Source organism: Lates calcarifer, linkage group LG2, assembly GCF_001640805.2.
Source record: "Lates calcarifer isolate ASB-BC8 linkage group LG2, TLL_Latcal_v3, whole genome shotgun sequence".
Classification (NCBI taxonomy): domain Eukaryota; kingdom Metazoa; phylum Chordata; class Actinopteri; family Centropomidae; genus Lates; species Lates calcarifer.
This window is the reverse complement of record NC_066834.1, coordinates 26,062,722-26,090,405: the sequence shown is the minus strand read 5'-3', so window position 1 is coordinate 26,090,405 and position 27,684 is coordinate 26,062,722. Positions and strand designations below refer to the sequence as shown.

Here is a 27,684-nt window from a genome sequence, read left to right as displayed (position 1 = left end):
GTAGAGAGAAAATGTGTAAGTGCGTGAGAGAGAGTGAATGAGAGTGAAAGAGTGAAGGGGTACTGGGGGTGTGTGACATAGAGTCCCCAGAGTCCTAATTATCACTGTATGAATTATTACATCTGTAGTACATGCTCACACACACACACACACACACACACACCCCTCTGGATCTCCCCTGGAGTCTCAGCTCTCCTGCATCTATATACCTCTAGACCACTCGTCACCAGAGGCATTTTCCTCCTCCTACCATCCTCCTCTCTTGTCTATTCACGCTCCCTCTCTTCCTCTCTCCTCCTAAAACCTCTTCTTTTATCTCCATTTTCCATTTGAGTCACTTTTACGGTTTGCTGTCTGCTAACTTGCTGCTTGATGTCCTGTCTGGATCCTACTGAAGAAGGCATTAGGCTTCCTTCTCAATACGAGATGGTTATCAGTTCCAAGAATTTGATTATTGTGTCCTCACAGAGAGTGCTATTGGGGGAGAATAAACTTCACAATGTCCCTTTGCTCTTTTAGATACTGTCAGAATGTGTTGTGTTTGTTCAAACTGTCAAACTCTGTCTCCATCTCACCCAGTTTCACCTCATTTGTTTAACAGCTTCAACACTATAACTCACAAGATAATCAATACCTGCAAGCTACTCCAAAACTAGTATTTTCATTAAGTTGCTTAAATGAGCACTTCAGCAACTGTCTCTTTCTTTTAGAGCAGCAGTTTTTTCAAAGCCTGACATGTTCGGCCTTCCCTCAGACAAAACTGAGACAACTGCTGCACCTCTTAATCTAATGTCAAAAAAATATTGATAGAGCAACATGAAAAAGTTGTCGTTAATGGATTTTGACACTCCAATGATTATTCTTTCTCTTACTTTGATTTGGGTGATAGTCATGCTCTAGAGTTTGGAACCACAGTTCATATAATGCTTTGGAAAATGTAAAGGACAGAAGTATAATGTTGCCATGAAGTCAGCTAATTAGCTATTTGGGCATATTGGCACCATTAAAAGTAAGCCACATTACCTTATAGCAGTTCCTGTTTGCAATGTACCAATGGATGTACAGAAAATCAGTGGATAACTATGATGATAATTTTTAAGTGGAATAATAGCCATTTATTTGCCATGGACATCGAAATTAATGCTATACTGTCTTTAGTCAGTTATGACTCATAGATGGAGAATTAATTTTTTTATGCAAATTGTGGCAATCAAGGGTTTTAAAGTAGCTTAATTGCCTCGCGTCCCTCCCTCCTTATATTACTAGGAACACACACACACATGCACATAGACACACAGAGACACACACTTTGCCTGGGGTAGATGCAATATAGCCTAGTCTGACTTTGTACAAGCAGAGGAGAGGAAAGGACAGGAGAGAGATGAACACATTAACTCAGAAGTCAGATATTGTCAGCGGTTCATAGCTAACAAGGTCACACTACAGTAGGTAGGAACACCTACAAGCTGAAAAATGAAAATGTTCCTGTCCTTACACATATCAAGAGATGTATTCATCTGCATGATGGTAGCCTGTTACCATCTGGTATAATCTTATAAGACCAGAATCTATTTATCCATTGTAATATTTGCACTGCCTTCGTGGGAAAGGTAGCTCTACAGATTTTTATGTGTGAATGCAAGGCACACAATCACATATACACACAGGTGCACACACACATGTCTTCAGATAGCTCACCTGGTACGGATAGAGTGTGACGCCTCCATTAGTTCGGTTCATGTGCTGATGGGCCTGCAGCGCTGCTGTACTCAGTACTGCTCCACTCCCATTATTACTGCTGTTACCACCATTATTGCTGGGGCTGTTTACTCCAGTCACAGACTGCTGTTGGGCACCAGCTACTTTTCCTGAACTGGGGGACCCGTTCCTTCTGTCCACCCCACCTCCAAGCCCCAGAGAGCTGGGCTTAGACCCCAGTCTGTGCCCTGGACCTTGAGATTGTGGGTTTGCTGGAGCACAGCTGGACGTTTGCCCCACTGAGGGGCTCCCATGGCTGGAGTTGGATGGTCCGTGGCTTGGGCTGGGGGTTGGGGTCTGGCTTGGGCTTGGAGAGGGCGACTGGGACGACTGGTGAGGAGGATGTGAAGTGGCAGCGGCAGCTGAGGAGGAGGCGGAGGAAGGGAGAAAAGGAGGAGGCCATTCCCTTGATCCGGGACCAGATGCTCCTAATGGACCCGGAGGTCCTTGAGATCCATATCGTCCAATTAGAGCAGAGGGGGAAGAGGTGGGAGACAAATCCCACTGGTCAAGAGTGAGGACCATGCGCACAGCTTCCTGTTTGAGCTGAGTGAGGTGAGTGGCACAGACATCACAACGGCTGTCACGCTCATTCCACGCCCGCCGGGAACTGTTAGGCACCTGAAGCTTATCATGGAGGAGGAGAGAGAAGGAGGGATCCTGGAAAGAGAGAAAGGGAGAGAGAAAAACAAAAACCTGGGATTTAGACTGGTGTCTGGAGAAATGATGTTGCACTGATAAATGGAGAGGCAATTATAGGTGTGTTTAACAAGTTATGACTATGAATATTTATAGAAAATCCAAGAAACATTGTCATGTAGCCTGGGGAAAAATGTGTAGACACACACACACTCATATACTCAGTATCCTTTGGGTCCAAAGGGTGAAAGTGTGACAGAAGCTGGCAGCAAGGAGAGTTGTCTAATACAGGAATGAAAACAACTGACCTTCTACTCTCTCTCTTTTCCTCTCCCTCCTTTTCTTTCTCACCATGAATTTTGTAACATTTCCTATTAAAAAGGGCAATAAGAGCTATTGAATGAAGATGGAGCAGCTCAGTAAAGGTGACAAACTATTTCTCATTCATCCATCTCTCAGAAAGGAAATGTCACACAAAAATTTAATTGCATTCTAGTTGTAATCATTAGGTAACCAACATGTAAGCTAGCATTAGCTGAAACAACACTGAACAAGTAAACATCCTGTGACATTTTGAGCATCTTGCCAGTCACCTGCACCCATTTTTCTATTCCCTGTGTTGTTTTCCCTTCCTCTGTAGTTGAATTGGCAAAGCGTGACTCTAAATGCTAATAGTCTACTTGCAGGAACAAATCTTTGTGAAAACAAAAACAAAATCCCATGGTATTATACTCCTCATGGACGAAGGCCATGAGGCTGCACAGAGAGTAGGGTCATTTGTAAGTGGTTTGTAGTGTTAGACCGGTAGTCAAAGTCAAAAAGTGCATTGCTTTTGTTCTCAAACATTTCACGGTCAACCTATCAGTATTCAAGATTCTAGAAAGTACTGTATTTGAGATTAATTCACGTAGCAAACCATTAATATATCTTCAGAATTTGTTAAAAAACAAACAAACAAACAAATAAACATATTGTTCTGTCTGTCTCTTCTGTCCTTATGTTGGTCCACTACAGGTTTTTTTCTCTATGTTATTGTTTGCCTGGTGAATTTGTGTGTATGCGTGCATGTGAGCTATTATAACATGCTTTCTTGTGTGTGGAAGTCAGGATATTTGTCAAATTTGTTTGTGCAGTTATTTGTACCTGTGTGCATGAATATATGTGTGTGTACAGGTATGCGTCATGTGTGTGTTTGTGTGCATGTGTTTTTTCCCCCTCAGACTAATTGGAGCCACTGGCACAGAGCAAAGCCACTCTAAATCTCCTGCCACGACTCTCTGGTCTAAATATCAAAGTTAACAAGCAAAACACACGCACACATCCAAGATACAGATCTGTGTCTAAACCTTCCTTGACCCCAATGAAAATATTTCGCAAATTTTTCCACAAAGCATTAAGTACTTTATCTGACAAAAGGTCATTAAATTGAAACAGTTTTCTTATAATAGTCTGGCTTTACTCAGGGCCCTTGAGACTGATGGTGGGATTAAAGAGACCGAGTGTGACGTTGCGAGCTAATTGTCAGCTTAAGTGGAGGTGTAGTGTTGGTGTATTATCAGCGAGTGTATGTCTGCTTAGGAGCTCTGTAATTCAACTAAACATCTGTGGTAGGTGGTGCCAGCTCACATGATAACTGTAATTACCCTCCTGCTTTCAACCAGCCCACCTCTTCTGTAACACTAAAGCCAGGTATCTGTGTCAGCTCTCACCCTTTTCTGATAGTTACAGCAAAATGAATGTGTGGTTACATGAAAAACTTATCTCAGCCTATTATAACTGGGGTTAGACAGACAGAAAGTAAAGAGTTATAGTGATTCTCTGTGCTTTTATGCTATCTTGTGTAGATTCTTTCCTACAGATGACGTGAAATATTTTCTCTAATCACTGCCATTACCTGAGTCGTTACATATATCATCCTCTCAAAAAACAGGCTGGTACATCAAGTGTTATCCTGGTAAAGATTCTACATTTGCCGCTGTTTAAATTAATCAAGTCATTTTTCCCTCTGATGGATTTCCTGATTACAGTTTCAAAAGCAATGTATGATGTAGTGTCAGAATAACAGCAGCACAAAAAAGAAACAAATTACTTATGATACATGTTGATCTATACTTGTACTCACATCAGTCTCAACAGTTTTACAGGGGCTTTTATTTGAATATCTCAGTTCATCATCCCAGGGAAGAGGCAGTGCATGTACAGTATTAATCAGAGTGATGGGTAGGCACTCTTTGTTTAGTGAAGTTTAATCAATACGTGAGTTATGGAGATGCAGAGTTTGTATGCGTGTCTATGTATGTCCGATCAATAGGTGCGTGATGGACGCAGGTTATCTCTCAGCAGATTCAGACGATCAGACATTAAGACAGGCAGACGGACCAACAGAGAAGACTGAAAAACTGACCTGTGGGTAAATAATGAGTGGCAGGTAGAAAGAAGCAGATACATCAGATACTGTATGTCCACTGGCAGCTCTCCTACAGACATTCTGTGAATACATGCAGTCATCCATTTGCATAAATGTATAAATAACTAGTTGTTTAACCGAACTTCACATTGACAAACCAGCTTTACAGCAATAAAAAACAAACAATATGTATCAGATTATTACAAAAAGTTTCCCTCACTGTAGATTGATTAGATCTGTGTGTGTGGTCAGCCTCTTTGGTGGCCCATAGGCTAATAGTGGAATAGAAGCCTGTTTGCAAGAAAGAGTGAATGTAACATACTGTCTGCCACTCATAAGTAAGCCTCTATCAATACCAAGCCCTGTTACCTTTCCTCAATCAATATACTGTTTGTGTGTGTGTGTATGTGGAGGTGTGTGCGCAAATACGTGTGCACACAAAGCAACATTTCATCTAATGGTAAAATGCAACCTCTCAGTCTGAGAGCTGCTGCCTAGGCTATGTCAACAAACCACAAGACCACAAGATACACACACATAAATGTATGCATGGCAGGAGCTCAAACCTTGGCAAGCATGTGAGTGGTGTGTGTGTTTATGGATAAAGACTACCTTGTTACTTTGGCAAACTATGTAGAATAATGAATAGAACATGGTTTTTAAACATATATATATATATATATATATATATATATACACAAATTCAGGCAAACACATATATTCCTGCCTGACATGAGACACCACATACACACTCCAGGCTCTCATACAAAAAAACATGTTTGCAGAGTAACACACATGAGAGGAGACAGATTGGGCAGATATTTAATGCAGTTAATTATTTATGAATGCATGTATTCAGTGTGTCACTGTATGTTCAATGTTTCTGCTTGGCCAAAGGGTTGTAACACATTTTCTGCTAGCTAGAAAAATTGTGAATTTCCACACAAGAAGACTTTGACTGAATTTGTTGCATCCGGCTACAGGAGGGAGCGGTAATGATAGCAACAGAGGTAATAACAACAAAACAGTTTTCAGTGTTCTTAATGCAGGATGCTGTGGTTGCACATTACATTTGGCCTCCCACCCATGGGAATGAGATAGAAAATGCACTATCACACAGAAAAATGAAAGAGCAGGAGACAAAAGGTACAAAGCGCACAAAAAAGAACACGCAGAATCACAAGCTCAACAGGTATGTGTGTAAGGATTTAAATGGAAGCTGTGCACTGAGCCATGTTTAGGTGAAGATATAGACTATTTAAACATACAAAGTATAGAGGAATGAATTATGTTGCAGTGTGGTTACTAACAGACAGTCATTTTACTGACTGTTCATGTCAGTTATTGTACAATAAAATGTGTTTGAGATAGGTAAAATAAACCACTGGGAAGAGATTGTGAAGCAATCCTCCAATAAATGCCACATGTTAGCCCTGTTTTTCCCATTTGGAAAGAATTGGAAAAGTTAGACATTTGCCAAAAATCAGTGAAAAGGGAAAATTTAATCTCTCTTGGCTTCTGATGACCCCTCTGTATCTGCCTGTCACACGAACTCAAACACACACACACACAGCAGACAGGCAAGCAAAGGATCAATAACGTGGACACGGTGTACGGTCCTCGAGATGAGGGCCCTGTTGTCCCAAATTAGCTGAGATTTGAAGAGCAGCCAAGCTGCCCAACTGCAATGAAAAAAGGGAAAAAAAGAAGAGAAAGGGAATCTAGGAGTTTTTGCTTATACTGGTCATGAACACTTGGCCATGAGGATTGAATACAAACACAGACACACACACACACACACACACACACACACACTTTCTCTCTCTCTCTCTCTCGCTGTGCTCTGTCTTTGACCCTACTTCTGTATTTCTCTTCCCACTAATGCTTTTTATTATTTCCAGCTCATCTTTCAGTAGAACAGACTAACTTGAATTTGTTTATCCCCTGGTTTCTCTCTCTCTCTCTCTCACACACACACACACACACACACACACACACACACAAACTCTCATTAGCACGGCATTATGTTGCAGAGTCCAGTCCAGGCAAAACAATCAGGAGTTAGGAGCTCAATGTTGAAATCTCATAGGAAATCTTAGGCTGATTTTACATGATTAGATTTAAATTAGAGTTATTAATATTGTTGCACCATTAAATAAGATGTGGTTAGATAAGAATGTCTGACTGTGAACGATTTTATTTGCAGCTCTTCTCCCCTTTCCTCTAACTGTCTCTTCCAGCCATCTCCTCACCTCTGAGTTCATCAGTATTCAGTGAGTGACTCAATCAGTCTCAGCACCACAGATAGCCTACATGTGTGTGTGATTCATTTCCTCCTAAGAGGAAAGACAAACACAGCCTCAGCCCTACACTGAGGATGGAGTGACTGATAGAAAGAGAGAAAGACAAAGAGAGAGAGATGGAGATGGCATCCAAGCTAACTGAACAGTGACCTCGGTGACTCTTAGTGTGCTGACAGCCAGTCTATATAGCAACGACTGTCTGTGTGTGTGTGTGTATGTTGACTGGACACAGAAGGATGCTATTACTGAGATTTGATAAGAAAAGACAGCTCTGCTCTGTTTGTCCCTTTGTCTTTCTATGTGTGTGTGTATGTGTGTGTGTGTGAGTGTATTTATGTGAATGCACTGGAGGTAAAGGGTTCAGAAAAATGGGCTGTCAAATGCAACGACACACATCCCTTTAATATACGCAGACACATAAATGGACAAACACACACTCTGTCCACCACTGACTCACAACAACATTTTGACACAGAACTGTGTGATTCCGACCCACCTTCACTGTCATCCTCCTCTTTTTCAAACCTCTGTCATTCCCTGTTTTCACTTCGACTATATTTAGCACAAGTTCATGGCACGGTGCTCAAAAACAAGGAGAAAGACAATGATGGCTGATCAGAGAGAAAGGAAAGAATGGGACATAAAATGGCCTAATTCCTCAATAAAAAAGAAGAAGAGAGGAGGAGCACGTTCTTAGCCAGTTATAGCCAGAATGATGCTGGTTTATTGGCGTGTGTGTGTGTGTGTGTGTGTGTGTGTGTGTAATCAGTTCCAGATGAGTGACCAAGGAGGGTAAACCTTTCCTCCTCCCCCTATTACTCATTTACCTCCTCTCATCCTCTCAACATTCATTCTTCCTTTACTTGCTCCTGTGCACACTCTGTAATGTATATACACACACATGCACAGGCATTTCTCAGCAGGTCTATGATCAGTGAACTCGTGCAGAAGAGATCCAGTCGGCCCCTTGCACCTGTTCTGACAAAACACACACACACACACACACACACAGCAAAAATGGAAAGCAGCAAAAAGACAGAGCAGGAAAGAGACTGTGAAGGAAAAACTATACACTTTAAGTGCGTTGGTGGCCCATGATCACGTACAGTGGTCCCATGATGGAGAATGATAGTGTGTCAACTGTGTGTGTGCGTGTGAATGATTGAGTGTCTGTGCAGGAGCAAGGTCAATAACACAGAGGTTATAAATGACATCACACACACATACACACACCAAACGCATGGATGTGCACACATGTGGGACAAATGTTACTCTGACAGAGGTCAAGCACAGGTCTCTCTCACTGTCTCTCCAAAACACAAACTGTCTGTCACTCTCAGTCTCTCTCTTTCAGTGTTTGTGGTGCACCTAATTTCTTCAGCTTATACATGCATATGTGTAATATTTAGGGCCAACTGTGTTTATGTCAACTTGAGACAAGAATGCACACACCTGGAGACAACTCAGCTACACTCAGGCTTTCATCTGACAACTTGCCCATACCATTTTTAAGTCTTTGAACTTGAAACACCTGGTGTAGACACCAAAAGTAAATGTGAAGCAGCAGCTTAATTATAAGTGAAGAAGATATTATTAAGCTAATAGAGCTGTAAAAACTGCCTTTCAGTGAAACTGTCACTGCCCTCAGCCCATCACTCACATCAGCTGGTGAGGTCATGTCTAGCCTTGCAGTGTCAGGGATAAAGCGCAGTCCACTGTATTGAAAAAAATAACAAATGTGTATCAGTTGTTAACACATGTAATGAGTTCTGCATAAATGCAACACAGAATGATTTACTGGAGTCTATTGTGGTGACTTCAAATTCATGCTAGATGTTATTAATTAACCACCACTTAGCTGCAGGCTTGTTGTTTCTTATTTAAATCACCACCTCTATGTTTTGGTTTTCTTCATTAAAAACGTGTGAGAAAGAAGATCAGAAAATAAATCATACATGTAAGGAAAAATAAACATCAAACTGGACCACAGTTGCTGCAGATGATAGATTGCAGCATGTTGTAATGAGTCCCTTTTTACCCCATTTAAAGACATTTAAGAACAGGAGCCAGTGGTGAATGTTATCAGCCAAGAGTAACAGTAATTCAAACAATATAACAATAAATCTGCCCCTAAAATTTTGGTTAAAGCATTACTACAGTATTGAGCCTCAATTATAAAACTCTAACCATGATGAAATGGAAGGAGAAAGACAGATGGAAAGTGAAAACCAGGACAGATGGAGTGATGAAGAGAGACTGGAGTCTATGTTGAGCATGTGTGTGTGTATTTGTACATATGAGAGGCCTTCAGACCTGTAAATCATGAATACAATACCTACTTGTACTCTAAGTAAAGACTGAATTTACTGTGTGCATGGGGGTAATAGCTAGCTATGAGGCAGATTGGTATTTCTACTGCGCGCTGCAGAAATAACCCAAAGTAGAGACTGTTTTTTAACAGCATGTTAGTGAGAGTCTAGACGCTGAGGAAACCAACCCCAGCTTCCCTAGAATTTTCTCTTTGTTTCTATCTGTTTCCCTTCAGTGACAAATAACTTAAGGAACCCAGTAGGTTTCCTCTCTTTCTCTCTTTCCTTCTCTCTCTCTCATTTATTACCTGCACCCTCCCCCTCTCCTCTCTCCAGCGCGCTCTCTGAAGTATTTCTCCTTTAATCACCTTTTTAATTGGTCATTCCCTCATATGATCCCATAATGGGTTGGTTAGGACACAACTGTAACCTATTATACACACAGACACACACACATACACACACTTGCACACATGTATAAAGTCATTTATGCATACATTTTGGTAAACGGACACACACTTTTGTCAACACATGTGCACAGACTCCCTTGTGATGTTGACACGCTATATTAATAACAAAAGAAAACGCATTAGAATATTTGTGTTGCCATAGCAATGCAGAAATTAATTAGCATACAAAGCTAACTAGCTATAGGGGATGTAAATTACTTGCTGCATTCTGTCTTGGTGGAGACGTAAAGTGTGGTTGTGTGTACATATTTGTATGTGGATGTTTGTCCAGCGTGTGTGTGCACTGTATAATGCTGGGGAAGCCTCATACTATCAGTATTAATACAGGTGTCAGATGTGAAAACATCCGAGATGTTATGAACAACACATTCAAATTGATCTCTCCATGAAGATCACTCTCTCAGCACTATAACTCTCATTAATCACATGCTGATATTCTCTCCCTCTCTCTAAAGGCTGGTAATTATGCAGTCTGTTATATTGAAAAAGCTTCCATAAGGTGCTGTAGTAAATAATGAATCAATCAAATAAAAAATGCACAAAACATTTAAATTAAAAAATTAAATCAATTGTTTATGCAACACACATTATCTCTGTGTTTCTCCTTTTTAATGAGTAGAAATGAAATGTGTATGTGCCATGCCACCACCATCACTTATCCTTGAATTAAAAGGACAGTCTCCACCACTTGCAGGGGGTAGTCCTTATTCTCAGGGGGGCAGGAAAGCAGGGCTGGTTCACTTGTAGAGGATGGGACAGTGGCTTCACATGCTTTGATGCTTTGATGCGCTGGTCTGCATAGATGTTAGTGCCCTTTGAAATGTTATTTCTTTGAATGGTTGTGTGGGCAAGCAACTCTCATGAAGCAGGGTCAGTGTGAAGGTCTTTATGAGAGGCCTTCAGAGAGTCTTTGAAGCACTCCCTTAGACCATGGTGATGACGTACTTTGGTCTGCAGCCCGCCACTGTTTGGGATTGGCACCTGTAATTAATTGGCTGTCTGAACATTGCCTGGCTTGACTTAGGTTAAGTGCTCATCAGGCATCCTGCTCCACAAAATTGTATTTTCCTCACTACACACACGTGCACACATATACAAAAATAGCATTGCTTGACCAGTGTGTATGTGTGTAGTGGGATGTTAAACCCAATCAAAGAGGGTACGAAATACTGAAAACAGATGCTACAGACAGATCAGATCAGTCATGCTCTCATGCAAACATGGTTGTGTGTATCTTTGGAGTTTGTGTCTGCTGAGCTGTCTGTGCATGTTTATGAAGAGTATACACAGTTTGTGTAGCAAATGTGGCCCTCCAATTAACAACCTGAGCTATGACTCATGCCCCAGCTCGTATAGTGTTAAGTCTACAGACAAGCTTGCTGCTACAATGTAAATGAACTAACTGACAGGAAGAGAGCCTGTTTTTTTATTAGCTGTCCATCTACATCAGTGCCCAGCTGTAGATCAAATATTTATTTAAATTACTACCTGTTTTTTTTAAGTGAAAGTTGCTTGCCAGTGCCTGTTTTTAAATTATCTGGCTATCCATGGTGGTGCCTGACTGTTAATGAAGTGCGTAAAATCTCTGGTGCCTGTTTTTAAATTAGTCCATCTGCATCAGAGCTGCACTGTAGATGAGGCATTTGCTACCAGAGCTATATGTGAAAATAATCTATTTCAGTGTGTTAGCTAGCTGCCAATTAGCCAGTTGTCAGGCACCTGAATTTAGATGAGAATCTTGGCTTCATTGCTAGTTAATTTAAGTGGGAAAGTAGTTTATGTAAATGCCTGTTTTCACATGGGATATTTGCACAAAGTCTAGGTGGCTCAAGGGGATGTGATCCTGTAACATCATACTCTGCTCACAGTAGAAATACAGCTTATTTGTAGTCATTCTCTATACTGTGTGTACTACAGGTGCCAACAGTCAGGTCAAAATATAATGTTTAATTGAAGAAATACTGTTTAGGGAGACGGTCACCTACATTTTACGCTAAGCATAAATGGGTTAGTCATTAATTATGAGTCTAAATAGGGTATGAAAACAGGAATATTCACCTTGATGCCCCACTGTAAATAGGTTGTCCATTTATATCAGGGCCTGAGAGAAAAAATGCCTGGTTCTAATCAATGCCAGTGAGAAATGTTGGAAGGTTTTGCACCACTGAGTACATGATGCTCCACATACAAAACTGCAAAGATCTACACCTCAAGCAGTGATAGTGACAGCAAAGTTACTTTAATAGTTTTACTAATTACTGTCCTATACAGAGGCAGCTCACTGAAATTAAACACACTCTTGTGGAAGTAAAGTACACATTCTTCAAGAACCACACAGGAAACATGCCATCTATACATTTGCCATATGTCTTTTCTCTGATCTTTCCATCCTTTACAGAGATGGGGTTACAGCTCATCTTGACCTGTTGTAAGAATGTCTCTTATTGTACATAAAGTAAAGTACTGATTCAGTAGGTGTGTTTCTCTCAGCTGTTTTTTTCCCACTTTTTCAACCTCCACCTACTTTTTCTCTATATTTCCCTCAAGCCCTCCACCCTATTCCTTCTCTTCTACAGGATATCCCTTACCCTTCCTTCCTCTCAGTTTTCCTGTCTTTTCTTTCCCCTCTTTCCTTTCCTCTCTCCCCAGTCTCTCTTTTCCTCTCTCTCTCTCTGTGACAGTGATGAATTGCCTGCTGGGTAAGGTAATCCATCTCGCCATATCCCACACCTGAACACACATTCTCCAACACCCTCTCACTCCTCCCCTACCCCTCTTTTTCCCATCCATCCGTTCTTCCCTCCAGTGTCTTTCTATCCCAAGGTTAGTGAGGCTCACTGGGGTGGAGCTGAAGGTAAAGATCTGCCTGACAACTCTGACTTACATGTGCACACAGACACTAAGAAACAGGTGAGCAATGTGTGCACAGGAACATAATGTGTACACAAATGCACAAACTCAGTCAGGGTTTTCCTGGCTCAAAAAAAAAAATGGCTTACCTCTTGTGGTTAGAACTGCACAGGTGCATTTATAACTGGTTTGGGTTTGATTGCCACTGGGAAACTTTGTTGTATTGTTGTAACACATCTGTTTTCTCAGATACTTGCAGCTCCATGAGGCTGTAGGCACAGTGGTGCTTTGAGCTATGCTAGCAATGACAGTGTTAACATGCTGATATTATTTTTACAATGTATGCTATTTTAGTTTAGCATGTTAGTATGCTAACATTAGCTAATAATGAGCAAATAATTAGCAGGTATTTAGTCATAAACCAATGAATGATGATGGTGCTAGATGAATTTAGTCAGCTGAGTGTATCTAAGGTGACACAATAATCCTGAGGGGGATGTAAATGTCTCACTGCAATCCATCCAACAGTTGTTGAGATAGTTCAGTGGTGGACTGACTAACCGACATCACCATCCCTTAAAGCATGCCTCAAAATAATGGAAAATCTGTGCTGTAATATGTTTAAATAACAGTGCAATGTACATGAGATAATCAAACAGTAAAAACTACAAAGGGGAATTTTCACAGACCACCTCTACTGTTAAAAAGTATGTTGCTTAAAATAGGAACACCTGTACAATCTGCATTTATATTCATACATATTTACTCACAGACTACATGTGAGAGTGAAAACAATAACTAGACCAAATAGATCATTACATGAACAAATCATGCAATGCAGTAAACCCCACTGACCAGAACATTAAACCAATTTGTTAGGAGTTTCCTCCAGGCTTTTACAAAGAGGTTTTTATGTGTTTTAACATAAACCTTAAACCTCCTCAGGGTGTGCTTGAATCATCCTGCAAGCCTCTCCATGAAAGTCAACTGAGCATGTTTGCTCTTTTCCAGGCTTCACATTCGCACAGTGGTTTTCATTCATACATGGGAGCTCCATAAAGCAACCACAGTGCTTCAGTGTTGGCCACTGAGCTCCTCAAATGGAATAGCTAAGGTTTAAGAGTCTTGCTAAAGAGCAGAGTTGTTATTAAGATTTATTCATCCAGTTTTCATGAGGACATCAAACCTGGATTCTAAATGACAGCAGTCCGGCCACAGGCTTGCATTGCCAACTGACAGACTGCTGCTGATCCCTAAGATACAGTCAGTCACATACTGCTTATGCTTTGACAGATATCCAATAGGAAATCCAGTGAGCCAGAATAAAGCCTAAAAAGGGGATACAGAGATGTATGGAGGTAAAAATTAAAGAGGGAGTGTGACTCCGTCTCTGACACTGTATGTAGCCTGTTGTACAGTCAATAGCAGGTAACAGTAAACAACAACAACCATTTTAAAACCCCTAAATCGAGCCTCACAGGCTCCATCTGCTCAAGGTAATTGGAAAGTTTAACGGCCAGAGGCTATTCTCTGTGTCTGATTGAAGCACAGGCAGGGAACAAACAGCCAATTTAATCCTCTCTCTCTCTCTCTCTCTCTCTCTCTCTCTCTCTCCCATCTATGACTTATACCTATGTGTAGCCAAAATGAATTATTGCCTCTCCTTTTCTTTAAATGCCTATTTTGACTTGTTTCTTATTTTGTCTTTCTTTCCTTCCCTCACTCTTTCTTATCTTCCTCTTCCTCAATCTTGTTGATAAGCTACAGAGAGGAATGATGTGAGGATACTGAGGGTGCTGCTGGGCTGAGATGGATGATGCTCATTTGGAGAAAGTGGATGATATTTATGTGTATGGGGGCGGCACAGTGGTGCCATGGTTAGCAATGTCTCCTGACAGTGCCTGACCTAAGAAGGTTCTGGGTTTCAGTTTGGCTGGGGCTTTTCTATGTGGAGTTTGCATGTTCTCCCATATCCCACCACTCACTCAGTGTCAGCTGAGACTGGCTCCTGCCCCCATGACCCAGCAGTATAGCAAATGGATGGATGGAGAGGCAATATGGGGTCAGTTAGTGACAAGTGAAAAGAAAAAGCGCTCGATAGAGAACAAAATCAATTTGTTTGCTAAAATTCAGTTTACTTTACTAAGATATTGTAATACAGCCTGTACAAAAAATGCAGTATTACAGACCATAACGCATGTATGTACAGCATGCTTTTTCTCCAGGACAGTTTTTAAAGTTAAGGTTTTTAAAAACAATTCCAAAATGCCTTGATAAAAACACTACAGTAATTGATCAACAACTACTGTAGGGAAGTCTGCCATGGAGCCCGACTGGAAACTCCTGCTTAAATGTCAGCCTTGTTCTTGTTTCACCTCCTGCCCCTTACAATGCTCTGACACAATAGACTCACAGTCCTGCTTAAAATACACACACACACACACAGACACGCATTCAAACACATGGAGTTCTCTTCTCATTCTATCTTTGGCATTAGTCAGCCTCTTAACCTATATAGTTAAGATAGGAATGTTCACACAGAGACACACACAACTTTTGCAGCCCAGCAGTGTAGTGTATTTAGAACAGGAATGCCATTACAGTACTTGTAAAACATGAGGGAATGACTGGCAGAGCCCTGGCTTTAATTTTGACCCTAAAAGGTAGGTCTGCTGCCACAGTACGCATTCACTCTCTCTCTCTCTCACTCTCTCTCTCTCTCTCTCTCTCTCTCTCTCTCTCTCTCACACACACACACACACACACACACACTGTGTACAAGGCCACTGCACCTTTATAAAGGCGAATACGTCACCTCTTCCCACGTACTGATCTTTACTTCTGTTTCTTCTTGTTGCAGCACACAGTACTTTATTGCTAATGGCATATAAAGTGAGGTATGCAGTATTTACAACAGTAACAGCTGTGCAATTAGACTGTCTATTAAAATAAAAACATTAAACCTTTTTTCCCCAGAACATAATCATAGAAATACTAATAGGGCAATAGGGCGACATCAGCCTTCTATAGTAGTGAGAAGAGTATGTTATTTTGAACTCAAACATGTAATACTTTAATACTTTTCAAATGTTGTTTAAAACAGGAACAATGAAGCCAGCTTTAGAGTTTGTTGTTTGTTGATAAGTGTCAGTCTGAAACATCAAATAGCTGTGAAGGCATAGAAGCATTTGTTCACATTATCATACGTTAGTGAGCTCATACTCTGTAAATAAACCTGATAGCCAACGATAACACTGCACTTCAGCAAGGCCGTAGGTGCATGTATGTATACTATACATATTTGTGTGTGTGTGTGTGTGTGTGTGTGTGTGTGTGTGTGTGTGTGTGTGTGTGTGTGTTTAACACAAAACAAACTGATCCTCCAAATTGAATGGTTTTCAATCAGATATTCTGCACTTAAGCACCAATGTGTAAGGTGCTAAATAAACACTGTTTGATTATTAGAAGAGCAGGAAATATCCCATATTTCACCTTATAATTATGTTTTAGTACATAATTTCTTAAGCACACATACATCACGGACATACAAACACATGCATATTGTTGTAATGTAACCCCATAGTCCTAGCCCTAAATCTGAAAAGGAAGCTCAGCCAAAAGACCCTCACTTTACAGTTGCCCTTACTTTGAAAGTTGAAAACTTTTATTTTTCACAAAGAGAAATTACAGACATGTGCACTCACAAAAACACACACTCACATCATCCCTGTCACTCACACCTCAGCCTGTCAAAAGATTTTTCTGGTGTGAGATGCTGAAGATAGATGTGTTATATCAGGCTAATGTTAGAAGTGTGGTTAGCAGGTCTTCAAATAAACCGTTCAGCGAGCAAGACTTCACAGTGTCACAGGGTGCTGGAGTTGGCACCTGCTACTGGAACACTGGGACATTTTCAGTTTTCATCTTGGCTCTGGATGATGGAAAAAAAAACTTTTAAAACTCTCATGAAAGAAAAACAAGCTGTCTGAACAGGCACAGCACATTTTGCACAAATGGCAAACAGACAGACAGACAGATAGACATAGAAAGATAGAAAGATGGATACATCATGCAAAACATACATACATACAACAATATAGCATATATGAACATTTTGACAGGGGAAGTCTGACAGGAGACAAATGCACAACTACTGTACAGTGTTCTCTACTTATGTCTGTTGTGTGGAGGTGATGGAGATGCAGTTGCCATGGCAGCTACAGACCTCATGGCACCAGGTGCCGTTACCACTTTCACCACCATCCAGTGTGAGTTCCTGGTAAATCACATACACACAAGCCAGTGTGTTTGCTCATTTGTGTGTCTTTTCACAGGAACCTCAAGCTGCCTTGGTGTTTGTATGTCAGCACAATTGTGTGAGTATCTGTACACTCTGTTGTGTGTCAGTGTGTGTTTGGGTGTGTTCACTCGTGCATGTGATTTGCCTGTTATTGCAATGTGTTGTCGGTGCCCAGGCGTGGTGGGTATGTTTGTTTTGGTCTTGGAGCCTGTAAGTTATGCAGAGGTGCTATAAATGTAAAACTGGCTTCTATTTGTCACTGCTGTAAGTGGACTACTGCTGCTTTTTTTTATCTGAATATGTTTTTGGGTTTTTGCCCTTATTTTAGACTACAGAGAGTCAGTAAACAGAGACAGTGAGAGACAAGGTGTGATAAATATCCTAGTCCAGAACTAAGAAAATTCGAAACTCAGGACGATTCATCTCATTTATGTACAGTATTTTTTAACTTTCCAGGAAGTGAGTAAATGGGGAACATTGCTAAAAATAAATACAATTAGCCAGTTAACAGCAACTGCAATTTAAGAATCAAAATAAAACAAGCACTGTACAAACACTTTTATAAATACTCTGCACATTAATCTAATAATGTGTGTTTTTGTGTTAAATGTCCTAATTAATGCACATTGGCAAACTTCAATTCATCTTTTGCTGTCTTCAGAAACTGGCAAAGCTTTTTGTAGTTTCTCTGGCTCTTTATACACAGGTTACATACACAGACAGTGTGTCGACTGTGGCAGCCAACTGGCTGGGGCAGTTAGTCTAATTAAGTGTGTCCGCTCTGGGTCAGCGACTATAATGACAATGATAGCACAATTAATGAAAAAAACAGTCGTCTTTCTTTCCTCTAGCTACTCATTTTCCTCCTGTTCCTCATTCTCCCCTTCTTCCTCCCTCTCCTCCTCTAAATTTAAATCTTCTCATTTCTCTTCTCTCTTTCTCTAGAGCCTAATTTAGCAAAAAAAAAAAACAAAAACAAAGTATGTGTGAATGTGTGTGACAGAGAGAGGGACTGTGTGTTAGTGTGTCTGTGATGCTCATATCTTGCATCTAAAACGAGAGAGTGAGATTCACAATAAAATGGGAGAGAGAATGAGAGAGAGCAAGAGAGGGCAAGCAAAAGGAAGAGAGGATGTAAGTTCATCTAACTGGTACAGGGTTGGACCCTTTGTCTTCATAACTATGTATGTTCCTCACAGCATAGATAACATGAAGCGCTGGGAAAATTCCAGAGGGATCTCTGTCGATGTAAATTTGTTCCTGCGGGATCACATTTATGCTGGTTCCACCTCATCCCAAAGGAGCTCTACTGGGTTAAGATCTGTAGACTGTGTAAATGAGTGGGGTAGAGGGGAAGTTACTGTTATGTTTATCATCAGACACGTTATGCTTCATGACATTATACATTATCTCACTGACAGCATCTATCTGAAAATGGCTGGAAGTTGTCGTAACGAGACACACATGTTCAAAAATTATTTTCGTTGAGTTTAAAGCCAGTGTAAAGCGTTTTTTTGCTTAATGTATGTAGCAATGATTCTATGAAACTACATATTTTTATTATAAATACCAACATTTTTAAACTACGTAAATATACACACAAATCTTTGGGTATTAAAGGGTGTTTCGGATATATACCAATAAAGTTACTGAATTGAAAAAGAGAAGGCACCATGAGTAATACTAGATCCAGAGATAATGTGTGTGCACTTGGGGGAGGATCAAATTGACATAAACCCAGTGAGAAGCTCTTCAATTCAGCCTGCATCAGCATCCCTCCCTCCTCTCACACACATCCATCCATCCACACCATCTTGCTGTTATTGATGAAGCCACCTCTTTATATGGTAATGTCTTTCACACCTGAAAGGCATCAGGAGGGCATGATCGCTCTCTCTCTCTCTCTCTCTCTCTCTCTCTCACACACACAAACACACACAAACACACTCATACACGTACGTACAGTATGTGCACACACTATCACACTAAGCACTATGGCATTCATTTGCCTTTTGCCAAAAACACACACATGCACGGTAACGGTAACTCGCTATTATTCACGTGAACTTCAAATATTTTCACCCTCTCTCTGCCTCTCACCAGCACGCACACAGCTATGAGGAGCCCATTAGCGCTGATGGAGATATGTATGCAGCTCACATCTGTCACATGTCGCTGCCGTGGCAACACCAGCTGCCGTGGTTACTGGAGGCCTGCTTCTGTACTGTTATGGGATTTGGCTATTACAGGATAGCTAGCTACCAGTGTGGAGAAATACATCCCTTTGAGGACAGATTGCAGAGCAATAATACTCCACCATTTGCTCTGGTAAGTAGACTAATTACAGACAAACTAGTGGTTCTGGGTGAAAATTACCTCATGACTGTTATTAGTTAAATTGATTAGATCCACAAGCGTATTAGCTCCACTTGTGTTTGTGGGTTGGAAAGGCATTTGAAACAGTAGATAAGTCAGTAAGCTATGAACCTCAGTCTTTAGTTCATCTGATAGATGTACTAACCATCCTCTGTTGTGGAGTTTTTCATTATGTTGGATATTAATAGGATCAGGTAAAATGTAAAATGCTCTCTTAAGATTCAACACTTCTGAGGTGGCGTCTTCAAATTGCTTGTTTTGTCTAATCAACAGTCCAAAAGTCGATTTCCAATCATGTGCAAAGAAAAGCAGCAAAATCTCACATTTCAGACGCTGGAATCAGAAAATATTATAGTTTTGCTTGATAAATGACCTGAATAATTGATCAGTTACCAAAACTGCTGTAGATTAAAACTGTCAAACTGCTACTGTAATTAATGAAGGCAACGCAGACAAGAGTTATAACAGCTACTAAGGTTGCATGCCATCAGGTTCATCTCCATGAAAACTAAGCAAACTCCAACCGCAAATGAAAACTGTGTGATATGGTTGAAAGCTCTGAAAATAGGCAGTGAGTGGACCTAGAGTTGGGATTGTTTCATCAAATCAATCCATTAATTGTTTCAGAACCAGAAGGCTCACTCTGTCACAAAAACTCTGACTATGCTTTTGAGGAAAGAATAATCCTGCAATTACATTCAACACATTTACTAGTAATGTTCTGTTTCATAAAGATGAAGTACCAGCACACTGTATAATCAACTAAATCAACTTGTTCAGACATGGAGGAGGTGTTTGACAGAATGACCATTAACTCCTAAACTCTTAACAACCTCAGTTCTAGGTTTAAGAACATCACCTCTGATAATGCTATACAGAGAATACCAACACCATTACTTCAGTAACAGTATTCAGAGCCGTATGATGTTTTCTAGATGCAAGGAGAAAAAAGTCAAGGCTTTGCTCACCCTGTTCTTTGTTAATGGTGGTTGACATAAAATTGTAAGACTCAAAGTGACTCAGACAACCAAGCTAGTTTGTTTTCAAGAGTAGGCTAATCAGTGGGAGAAAGAAGGAGATATTTCTTGGTAATAATTCTTGGCTGCATTATCCAGAGGACTGACTGTGTTTATGGTAACATGCAGAAATAAATGACCCCTGCATGTCAGGATCACAGAAAGCTTTCGCTTGTCTAATGTCACTACACTGTATCTATAAATGATCCCAGCCCTAGTGATGCGTATTAAAGTTCAACATCCATGTAGAAGCTGCTGACAGCTGTTTAATCTACAGCCACATCTAGACAGACACATCAATGGGTCTGCTAGTGTAAACATTTTAAGTGCAGTCAGTGCTTTATACTTCATGTAACATGTGAAAAAGAAGTGCAGATGAAAGTAATTCCAATAAATCTCAAGTTGCCAGTGAGGTGTCCTCAAGGAGTGAGTATATTTTAAAACATGTCCTTTTTTGGCTTTATTTTCATGTCTGAAGTGAACTGTATATGTTTCACTTTATAAACATGGATGGTTTTGACTTTCAGCTGATCTGAAGCAGACACTTTGCTGGTGACTAAAACACACACACACGCAGTGACCCACTTTCCTGAGCTGAACTGGACCAACCAAAAACAGATCACCCTCCATCCATTTATGATTTGGGGTGTAGATATAAGGGATGAATACACATCCACAGACAGAAACACACACCAGCAGAGCAGGGACAGAGGCTTTAAGTGAGTACAGCTGTGTAGCCAGATGTGCTTTTGAGTCCTGTGGTTACAAGTGTACATGCATTTTGCTCACGTGTGTGTGCCTCCAAACCTGAAAACCTACTCTGCTCTTTCTAATCCCTCAACAGAGCACTCTATTGCCCTGCACACCCATCCATACTGCCCCCAGCAAAATGACCTGCCTGCCTCTCTCTCTCTCCCTCTCTTTCTCTCTTTCTCTCTCTCTCTCCCTCTCCCTCTCTCTCTCCCTCTCCCTCTCTCTCTCCCTCTCTTTTATCTGGCCGACTGAGGAACAGCAGTAATAAAGGTATATGTACAAAATGTCCTGAAATGTATTTCTGTTTAATTTGAGGATAAAAATTTAAGACAAATTAGAGGGAAAACACACACACACACACACACACACACACACACACACACACACACACATATATATATATATATATATATATATATATATATATATATATATATATATAAACATATACAGTATCTCTGTTTTCCTTTATATCTGATATCAATAAGTGTCTCAGTCCATCTTTATGTCCCCTCAGTCTCTTCATTTGGAGAGTGCCATGTCTCCTTAGAGCCACTAGGGAGCAGACTACTCGTGAATGACTCAAAAAGCAAATGAAGAACTGATGTACTGTACTTTCACTGAGACATACATATAATGGACAGCAAATAAACACTGCACAAGCAAAATACTTTGTTTGCACTGACTAATAGTCACTAATACAATCTACAAGTGGATGAGTCCATACAAACGGGTTTGTCTGCTGCGACTTAATATCTTGACATTTAAGCTTGGTGACAAATTCTAACATGGACACGTGTGTGTGTGTGTGTGTGTGTGTGTGTGGATGTGTGTGTGTGTGTGTGTGTGTGTGTTTTCACAGCTACGCCATGCAAACATGCTAAATGCCTGACAAGCACAAATGAACACCCTGTCTCACACACACGTACACATACACACACTGAACAGCAGACATCCAAACAGCAAAATATTCAACAGTAAGACCAGTGAAGGTCATCATTAGCATAGTATTAAAAGCCCTGTGTGAGAATGTGTGTGTGTGTGTATGTGTGTGTGGCTAGCCCCAGTCAAGTATGACCTATCATGTATTCATATCCACAGACAAAGACAGGTCCACACAGTTCAAAACTATGTGTGTGTGTGTGTGTGTATGTTGGGGGGAGTATATACGTTGGTGGATGTGTGTGTTTGTTCAAGCTGTGAGGGGTCGCATATGTCCCAGTGTCTGCTGGGAATAACATGGGGTCTCATGCTGACAGCACAACAGGAAGGGACACACACAGACACACACACACATACTCTGCTGAACTGCTGCTCTGGCACATTTGGTGAAGGAGAAGGATTATTAGGTCACATTGCTTCACCAAGGACATGAGTTCAGCTTTTCCCTGCCACAAAACACCTGCATGGGTCAGTTCACTCTTGCAAGGAGAGTCTGGGGAAGAAGTCACAATGTAAAAGGGAAAAACTAGCCAAGAAATCCTGACTGGCTAAAATGACTGAAGTACTTTTCTATTTTTTGCTAATAATCCCAGAGGTGCTTTTAAGCAAGGAAGCTAACCAGTACTGGTGCAGTGAAGCTGCTCAGTGGCCAACAGCTGAAAATAATGGCAATGCAGGACAGTTCCTCACTGAAAATGTGCCTGTATAATCCTGTCAAATATGCAAGAGTACCTGTTTGCTCATTCAACCAGTTATTAAAAATAGAGACTGAGAGCTTGACATACTGTTGCCAGAACTTTTCCTATTGGGTAAAAAAGCCTGCACAGCTCAGTTTAGAGTCAAATCTTCAATCTTCTGCTTTAAGTGTTTTGTGCAAATAAACAATTAGTTATATCATCTGTAACACATCATTAAAAAGCTAATTGACAGGTCTATTGCTCAATTTTGCTACTACTCATTGCTATAAATACAAATTAAATGCAATATAATTCATTCATGCAGGAACCACCATAGTCTGAATCTACCAACTGATCTTGAATGAGCTGATTCTTATGAATCACCAACAAGAGCTGAGAGGGAAAACTTAATTTGAATTATAAACACAAAATAACACATTTAATAAAAATAAAAAAATTAAAAAAAAAAACAAGCCAAGGGTACGTGTTTACTCCATTGACTGTGAAACTACCATGAGAGGAGCCAGTGTCAGTCTTCATTTTCAGGCTGGTTAGACCTTGACAAAATCCTTAAGGCAAAGAAATATTTTGGTTTGTGATGACCCTAAAATTGTTTTTGGCTGACATATCATAGTTTTGTGTACTGGCTTCAGTGAAAATGTTGGGCCAACTTTCATATTTTCAGCTGGTAAAAACATACTCTACTCAATTTACATTATATGCATGTACATTTTCCACACAGACATATGCTACCTACACCAATTAAAACCCTGTAAGTTATGTGCCTGTGCTTATTCTACATTTCAATTAAGTTAACTACAATGGGGAAGCTTTAATCAGCCTGAACTAAACCCAACTTCACAAATAACGTTTTAATTAGTGGTCTGCCCACCGGCAGTCTCCATTAACCCCCACTGTTCCTAACAATTTCCAACTGTCATGTTCTTGCGTTAATAAGAACTTGCAGTCTACACCTCTGTCTTTCTACAGTAAGTCTCTCTGTCCCTCTGTAGTCCTGTATCTGATTCTCACTGGCAGCACTTTATTAACCCCATGGAGCATAATAAGTGCTTATTTGTTATCAATTAACTCAATGCCTGATGTGTGGCCCCACTGACTAAAATCCAGTCAACCACAGCAGAACACTGAACCCTGAGGCAACATGTTTAAAAACTTCTGCAAAGTCAAAAGCCCTGCTTTTAAAATGTTTTGAAAGAAACCATTTACTGTTGAAATAGCAAAAAGAAAAATGAAATACATATATGATAAACTCATATAGCGCATGAAATGATCATCTATCATAAATCAACTTGCAACACTTCTGCCTATGGACAATCACTGTACTAATGGAATTAAAATTGATTATATGGACTACCCACAGAAAAAAAAGAAATCCTCTGTCAAAGAAAATTTGAAAAAGGCAGCAATCCATATGGATTCATTTCTGCTCTAAGTGGTCAGTGTCTTTCAGCAATCCATCATGTTAATTCCCTCAAATGGAGACAAGCAATATAGAATAAAGTGAACTCATCGATTCTGGTGATATGATTAATCAGTTAAAATTAGAAACTCAAAGAGAAAAATCTCCATAGTCTCATCTGTATTTATGATTTTGTTTTTGGCATTCTGTCAGTAATTGATTAACAGCTTCAGATACAATTATTATCCTAAATCCCAAAGGCTGTTTGATTTCTGCTCTTTACAACAGCTGGTCAAATGAGGGTTGGATGAATTATAGCAGCCATATGATTTATGAGAACAATAACTCTGACAACACAGCATCACGATAAGCATGGGAATGATTAGAGGTCCAGTCTTTCATCAGCAACTAAGTTAATAAGTGTTATTGTCCAAATGCCACAATTAATGAAGGGACAAGTTATTTTTGGAGGCTATGCTTCTGAGCATAAGCACTTTGCCACTGGGTAACAGAGCAGGTAGTAGAAAAACACATTCATACACACCATAAGACAAAGGGTGCAAGCAGAACAATCTTGTTTTTACCTTGCTGGAGTAAGGTCCAGGGATGAGCAGTTTCAGTGCTTGTCTTTTGAGCTCTGTCAGCCTGGCATTGCAGTTCTCACACCATATCCCTCTTTCACTGCCAGGTGAACTTCCACTGCCCGAGGCCGGCGATCCAGTACCAAAACCTGGGGAGCCACCAAGAGAACCAGGTGATCCTGTCCCAATCCCTGGAGAGATGGTCCCCGGTGATCCAGAGAAGGACCCTGGTGAAGAGATTCCTGAGCCTGGGGACGGGGTGCCTGTGGAGCTTGGCATGGAGCCAGCACCCTCAGGGGTGGGGCGTGTGCCTGAGCGGGTGGTTTCCTCATAGGCCTTTCGGTACCATGTGTCGGGGAAGAAGGAGGCAGATTTGGTCGGTGAAGTGTCAGGCATCTGTGAAAATAACATTTTAAAAAAGAGAGAGAACATTATTATTACTGCCTCCATTCACCATAGGTTTTGCAATTCCAGAGCATTCCCATTGTGCATACTGGGATAAACACATAGAACAGTGCCAACATTAATATTATTAATATCCACCCCTGCTATATTCAGTAAGCTAGTGTTTTGTTGGATTTAACAAATCATGCAGTGTTTGTGGGTCTGGTAAACATATATCTGAAATTCACAAGAGAATAAAAACCTGCCCTGACCTAACCTGACTCACAGCTTTCATGTCAATGCTCAGACTGTCATGTCAGCAATTGATAAATGCTGAATATGTCTCAATATGTAAAAGAAACTTTCAGGCTAAATATATCAGGCTAATATCATGCCAGTAACACACACAGGGAATGGGCAGCCAGTGGGTAGACAAGGAGTCCAAACTCCTTCCTAATTAGGCTATTAAATCAAATGGTCATTCAGCTGAAAACCCAGAAACAGGAAGCAGTGTTAAACATTCACCATGGTGGTGCTACAGCCCAAGTGGAAGCAGTCAACATACCGGATGATTCTATTAACAACTAAATACGATCAAGTCACATTCCGTGTGTAGACCTGTGTTATTTTTTTCTCTGCTCAGACAGCCACATGAGAACATCAAATGAGCCACAAGGAGTTGAAAATGAGATCTTTTGCGGTTGGGTAAATCCAGTCAGAGAGGAGAGACCCATTGATGTGGTGGTGGCTGGGGAGGCTGGGTACTATAGCTACTGTAATCCTTCACCAGGGCTATAAATAAAGCAGGAATGGGTAGGGTGATGTGGGAATGCTCAATCATCTCCAAGTGAAGAGGTTGGTATAATGTGAGCCAACCCTGTGTTATAAATTAACACTAATAAGGCTGCAGGCATAAGCAGTGGCACAGGTGTAAGATCTGACTTTGCTGCTTGGTCCTCAGTTGGTGGTAATTAAGAGATGTGAGAATGCATGCCACTGTTGTGACACCAAGAGCAGTGATGTGCAAAATGTGGCCTTCACAAAGCGATCAATCAACAGCATGAGCACAAACCTAATGAGAGCTGTCAGCTTCATATTTATGTCACCCAGAAAAAAGGTGAGCAAACTACAGTTTTCCATTAAAACGGGTGGGTGGTGTCAGATGGAGTGCATGCTGAATGGGTGATAAGTTTTTATGTTTTCCAGGCTCATAGGTAGCAGAGGTGTGTCCACCCCTCGGCTACTGGAATGAATAACCTACCCCATATTTTCTGCTCCGGCTGCTCACAGACCTCTCCTTGGTCCCCGACAGTGAAGTCATGGTTGGAGGTGAGAGAAAGGGGGAGGAGGAGGAGAGGAGAGGAAAGGAGAAAGAACCTCTGCTGCTGCGTCACATTCAAAAAGAGACCACCGGATCGATTTCAATTAACTACACGCCCCTGCAGTTTGCTCTTCTCAATCTGGAGGCAACCTCACGCCACTTCCAAGTGCATGTGGAAACCGTTTACATCCCCATTCCGTCGCCAAAAAACAAACAAACAAAAAATCCTGAATGGTTTTGTTTTCTTTTTCCACGGATTGTTGCTTGTAAAGAGAACCCCCAGAATCACTTGTAAAAACCGGACTGAGGATTCACACAGGTCGTGCGTGAAGGCAGACCGCTCCCTGTCAGTAGAGTCTGCTCTGCGCTGAATGGGGGTCTCTGCTCAACAGCGCTCCGGGCTGGCATCGCACTCAGCCCTGCCTCTCTCCATCAGCTCTAGGTCTGAGGCTGGCCAGGTAAAACTGAACAAACAAATCATTTCTTTAAAAAAGGGGGCAAATTCCGACGCACCGCTCAGGTCTCATGGGCTCAAAGTCACAACTGGTTAGGCTGAGTACAGCTCTGGCGGGTGCAGACCACAGCTAAAGGGAATCAGATCCTCGTTGCTTACAGTAGAAGTGTTACTATCCGTACCCTCCTGTTGACTTCCCGAGGCTCCGCACTCTGCTGAAGCCAGCAGTGGACTGAGACTGGGAGAGAGGCGCACATCTGGATGAGGGCGGGGCCTCCCTGCCCCTTATCGACCACAGGCCAATACACATCCAGAGGTTCCAGCTGAGTGGCAGGTGGACTGCTGCCTGTTTGAAGTGAGAAAACTAGACTTTTTATTCTGAGATTTGTCACATTACTTTAGGATGTCGTTATTAGGATGACATGTTCAAATTAAACCTAGAACCTGAGCCACCTATGTACAGTAATTTAAGGGACACTCCCACGGCTGTAGTATTGAGGACACTGAGATCTCGTACTGTACAGTTAAAATAAAGTAAATGACAAAACAGTAACGAAATGAGAAAAATCCTAAAACATTTTGAGACTTCATTTTTTGGTGTCCGGGTGGCTGAACTGGTGCATTGTGACCGGTGAATTTGTAAAAGCCTGGCTATAGCTTTGGGCACTTCTTCTCTTCACTAAATGAAGTAGGCCACTGATAAGGTTAAAACCTTTTGGTGATG

At 41.0% G+C, this 27,684-nt stretch overlaps 1 protein-coding gene across 2 annotated transcripts in view; it reads right to left on the bottom strand.

Annotated features, from left to right (window-relative positions):
* Positions 1 to 27,462, bottom strand: part of kif26ba (kinesin family member 26Ba) — a 79,194-nt gene extending 51,732 nt beyond the window's left edge. For both annotated transcript variants that reach the window (XM_018666733.2, XM_018666734.2), the window contains exons 1-3: positions 26,447 to 27,462; positions 24,805 to 25,197; positions 1,699 to 2,418 (exon numbers count right to left, since the gene is read on the bottom strand). In XM_018666733.2, coding sequence (XP_018522249.1) covers positions 1,699 to 2,418; positions 24,805 to 25,197; positions 26,447 to 26,506 — 1,173 coding nt within the window. In that variant the 5' untranslated portion in view covers positions 26,507 to 27,462. The remainder of the gene's footprint in view (positions 1 to 1,698; positions 2,419 to 24,804; positions 25,198 to 26,446) is intronic.
* Between the last annotated feature and the right edge of the window lie 222 nt (positions 27,463 to 27,684).